Source organism: Protobothrops mucrosquamatus, unplaced genomic scaffold (assembly GCF_001527695.2).
Source record: "Protobothrops mucrosquamatus isolate PMUCROS unplaced genomic scaffold, P.Mucros_1.0 scaffold3824, whole genome shotgun sequence".
Lineage (NCBI taxonomy): Eukaryota > Metazoa > Chordata > Lepidosauria > Squamata > Viperidae > Protobothrops > Protobothrops mucrosquamatus.
In genome coordinates this window covers 89,160-93,970 of record NW_015389776.1, presented here as the reverse complement: position 1 = coordinate 93,970, position 4,811 = coordinate 89,160, and the positions used below count along the sequence as shown (strand labels likewise).

The window sequence follows — 4,811 nt, the reverse complement described above, 5'->3', positions numbered from 1 at the left end:
AATTTTATCTTTTTCTTAAAAATCTGTTGAATATTCCACCAAATCTTAATCCAAAAGGCTTTAACATCCCTACATGTCCACCAAATATGATAATAAGTAGCATCCATACTACCACATCTCCAACATTTTGGTTGCAAATTCGGATACATGCAAGACAATTTTTGAGGATCCAAATGCCATCTATAAAACATTTTATAAACATTTTCCCTTAGATTCTGTGCTTGGGTGAACTTGACATTTCTTACCCAAATTATTTCCCAAGTTTCTAACTTTATTGGTTCTTGAATATTTTGAGCCCATTTAATCATACAATCTTTAACCAGTTCTGTTTCCGAATCAAGTTCTATCAACACACTATATATTCTCCTGATATGGGCTCTGCTTTGATCTTTAATCTGTTTTATCAAGTTCACATCATCTACCATTAGGCCCAGTTTTTGATCTATATGCCATCTCTCAACCAATTGAAAATATAAGAACCAGGACTGGAGTACATTATCCTGTCTTAACTCTTCCAATGATTTGATTTGCCAGTCCTGTCCTCTTAATATAAGTAGCTCTTTATAAACAATTCCTTCTAATTTTACACCTCTTATGATTCCTTGTATTGCATGTTCCGGAATAGCCCACATTGGAATTTTTAAATTTACCTTATAAAAATACTTTTTCCAAACTCTCAAAAGTGCAAGCCTTAAAATGTGAGATTTAAAAACCCGATCAATTTTCTTATCAAAAAATAAATAAGCATGCAGTCGGCTCATGTTTAAGTGATCATCCACTAGGACTTCAAGGACTCCGAGCGTCTTGAAAGCTTCTTCCCATTTAGGGAATGCTGGAGATCCTTTGTGAATTTTGCGAGATTTTGCTCTGGCGGAAAGGTGAATTGGTTTTCATGCCATTTACAGGTTGCCCTCGACTCCTTATGATTCGCTTAACAAATGTGGCAAAAAGGTCATCAAATCACGTAACAACTGCCTGGATTAGCAATGGAAATCTGGGGGCTCAGTTGTGGTCGTAAGTTGAGGACTCTCTGTATTGGTGACCTGGATGGACAAGAAGGAGGAAATTGAGTGGCTTCCCTCCAGAAGTTGCGGGCGCTCCAACACTGGAGGTTTTCAAGAAGAGACTGGGAGAAGGACGAGGGGGGACATGATAGCAGTCTTCCAATATCTCAGGGGCTGCCCCAAAGAAGAGGGAGTCAACCTGTTCTCCAAAGCGCCTGAAGGCAGGACAAGGAGCAATGTGTGGAAGCTAACCAAAGAGAGAAGCAACCTAGAACTAAGGAGAAACTTCCTGACGGTTAGAACAATTAACCAGTGGAACAACCTGCCTCCAGAAGTGGTGAATGCTCCAACACTGGAAGTTTTTAAGAAGAGACTGGACAGTCATTTGTTCAAAATGGTATAGGGTTTCCTGCCTGAGCAGGGGGTTGGACTAGATGACCTCCAAGGTCCCTTCCAACTTTATAATTATAATTCTTATTATTTGTCTGAAATAGTAGGGTCTCCCGCTTGAGCAGGGGGGCTGGACTAGAAGACCTCCAAGGTCCCTTCCAGCTCTGTTATTCTCTGTTAAGGCTATTTAATGTGTGTGTGTGTGTGTGTGTGTGTGTGTGTGTGTGTTGTACGGGGCTTTAATGTTCTTCTTTTTCCTGCTTTGCTTCACCCAGGTTTAATTCCCTCTGACAAGGAATCTGCTTCCTATGTCTTGAGGAAGAAGGAAGGTGGGAATATCGTAATCATAGCTGTGGGAGGGGCCCAGGAAGCCCTAGACGCCCGTCCCGGAGCTTACACCCTCTTGTTAGAGAACCGCAAGGGCTTCGTTCGGCTGGCCATAGAGAACGGGTAAGTTGGAACAGCTTCTGGCGGGTCCTGATCTTCTTGTACAATGTACATCACATGCAGTGGTGGGATTCAGCTGCTTCACACCACTTCGGCAGAACTGGTTGCTAATTTTTTGTTGCCCAGGCCCAGAACGGACTTCCGGAAGCGGCATCCATGTAGAGAACCGGTTGTTCACCTATTTGAATCCCACCACTGATCACGTGAAATATTACCGTGTTTCCCTTCGACGTGTAAAGCTTGAGAAGAGTGTACGAATCCGTTATTTGCAGCCACCCAGCCTTCCTCAGTTATCTCAATCTGTTTGATTCCATCTCTCCTTCTGGTTCCTCTCGGTTCCTAGCACGCCGCTCGTCCCCGTGTTCTCTTTCGGAGAGAATGAGCTGTACGATCAGGTCGAAAACCCCAAAGGATCCTGGCTGAGGTGGACACAAGACCGTTTGCAGAAGATCATGAGATTCTCCGTGCCTCTCTTCCACGCCAGAGGGATCTTCCAGTACACCTTTGGGTTTATTCCATACCGGAAGCCAATCTTCACCGTGGGTAAGTTCGTGTTTCTTCTGTGGCATCCAGAAATGAGAGGCAGGTAAAACAAGGAAGGCGAGTTGGCAAAGAAAAAAAGCTAGAATAAGGCTGAAGAAAATGGAGGTTTTGACTTATTAGTGGGAATTAAAATAGAACACACTCAAATAGACAAGATGGGTACTTTGAATACTAGATTTTGTTATGAGCTGAGATAAAGAAACTTTGGTCATTTAAAACCTGGAAGTATAGGCTTCCAGTTCCGGATCACAGCGCCTGTGGACGTGCGGAGAGAGCTCTCTCTTCGCCGCCCGGTTTCCCTTCACTGAAAGACCCTGGAAAGGGTGGAAAGTCGCCCTGCAGGGGTGACCACCGCTGAGGAGGACCCTCATTAGATTGCATAAGGGCGGTAGCCCTTCCGTTTGACCCAAGGCAGCTCCTTTGGTTTGACAGAGAAAAGATTGGCCACCAACATGGCTGATCACTTAGCTGTTCCAGCTGAAAGCAACTCATTTTTTGCATCTGTCTTTACACAAAGGGAAAAAACAGACCAACTATCAAAAATAGTGCCATAAAAAACAGTATAGAAACACAAGTTAAGATAGGCAAGAAAATGTTAAGTGAGCACCTGTCCAGCCTAGACGAGTTCAAATCACCAAGACCAGATGGATTACACCCCAGGGTTCTCAAGGAACTGGCAGATGTGATCTCAGAACCACTGAACTATATTTTTCAAAGATCGTGGAGCACTGGGGAACTACCAGAGAACTGGAAAAGAGCTGATGTAGTTCCCATCTTCAAAAAAGGAAAAAACATTGGATCCAGGAAATTACAGACCTATAAGCCTGATCTCAATACCTGGGAAGATTCTGGAAAAGATAATCAAACAACGAATCAGCAAACACCTAGAGGCAAACAAAATCACTACTAAAAGCGAACATGGGTTTGTCAAAAACAGATCATGCCAGACAAACCTTATTGCATTCTTTGACCAAGTGGCAAAATTAGTGGATCAGAGGAATGCTGTGGATATAATTTACTTTGACTTCAGTAAGGCATTTGATAAAGTAGATCACAACCTACTACTCGATAAGATAGAAAAATGTGGGTTAGACAGCATCACCACCAGATGGATTCGTAGCTGGCTGACCGGCCGTACTCAGCATGTGGTCCTCAATGGAACTGCATCTACATGGAGGGAAGTGTGTAGTGGGGTGCCCCAGGGTTCTGTTCTAAGCCCAGTGCTCTTCAACATCTTCATTAACGATTTGGACAGATAGATGGGGAACTCATCAATTTTGCGGATGACACCAAGCTGGCAGGAATAGCCAACACTCCAGAAGACAGGCTTAAGATACAGGAGGACCTGGACAGACTTGAACACTGGGTGTTATCTAACAAAATGAAATTCAATGGTGAAAAAAGTAAGGTTCTACATTTAGGCAAGAAAAACCAAATGTACAGGTATAGTATAGGGGGTACCTTGCTCAATAGTAGTAACTGTGAGAGGGATCTTGGAGTCCTAGTGGACAATCACTTAAATATGAGCCAGCAGTGTGCTGCAGCTGCCAAAAAAGCCAACACAGTATTAATACCACTTTACAATGCCTTGGTAAGGCCACACTTGGAATACTGCATCCAGTTTTGGTCACCACGATGTAAAAAAGATGCTGAGACCCTAGAAAGAGTACAGAGAAGAGCAACAAAGATGATTAGGGGACTGGAGGCTAAAACATATAAGTAATGGTTGCTGGAATTGGGTATGTCTAGTTTAACGAAGAGAAGGATGAGGGGGGACATAATAGCAGTCTTCCAATATCTCAGGGGCTGCCACAAAGAAGAGGGAGTCAAGCTATTCTCCAAGACACCTGAAGGCAGGACAAGAAGCAACGGATGGAAACTAATCAAGGAGAGAAGCAACCTAGAACTAAGAAGAAACTTCCTGACAGTTAGAACAATTAACCAATGGAACAACCTGCCTCCAGAAGCGGTGAATACTACAACACTGGAAGTTTTTAAGAAGAGACTGGACAGCCATTGTGTGAAATGGTATAGGGTTTCCTGCCTGAGCAGGGGACTTGATGACCTCCAAGGTCCCTTCCAGCTTTATTATTATAATATAGAATAGAATAGAATAGAATACAGAATTAAATTAAATTAAACTAAACTATACTATACTATTATTTCTCCTATTTGATCCCTCCAGTGGGAAAACCCATTCAGCTGGTGAAGAAGCACAATCCCAGCCGAGACGAAGTTGATGAGCTCCATAAGAGATACCTGGAGGCACTCTGCAAGCTGTTTGAGGAGCATAAATTGAAGTACAACGTGCCAGAAGACACGCATCTCTCTTTCATATGAGACACGAAAAACCACAAACTTTGGCACCGGCAACAAAGAACAGAAAACATCGAAGCCGCAAGGGAGAAGCGAATCTTCCATGGAGAT

General features: G+C 43.2%; 1 protein-coding gene across 1 annotated transcript in view; it reads left to right on the top strand.

Moving 5' to 3' along the window:
- Positions 1–4,724, top strand: part of LOC107298264 (2-acylglycerol O-acyltransferase 2-A-like) — a 15,654-nt gene extending 10,930 nt beyond the window's left edge. The window contains exons 3-6 of the mRNA XM_015827636.1: positions 827–878; positions 1,670–1,844; positions 2,185–2,384; positions 4,570–4,724. Of these exons, the coding sequence (XP_015683122.1) occupies positions 827–878; positions 1,670–1,844; positions 2,185–2,384; positions 4,570–4,724 (582 nt within the window). The remainder of the gene's footprint in view (positions 1–826; positions 879–1,669; positions 1,845–2,184; positions 2,385–4,569) is intronic.
- The last annotated feature ends 87 nt before the right edge of the window (positions 4,725–4,811 follow it).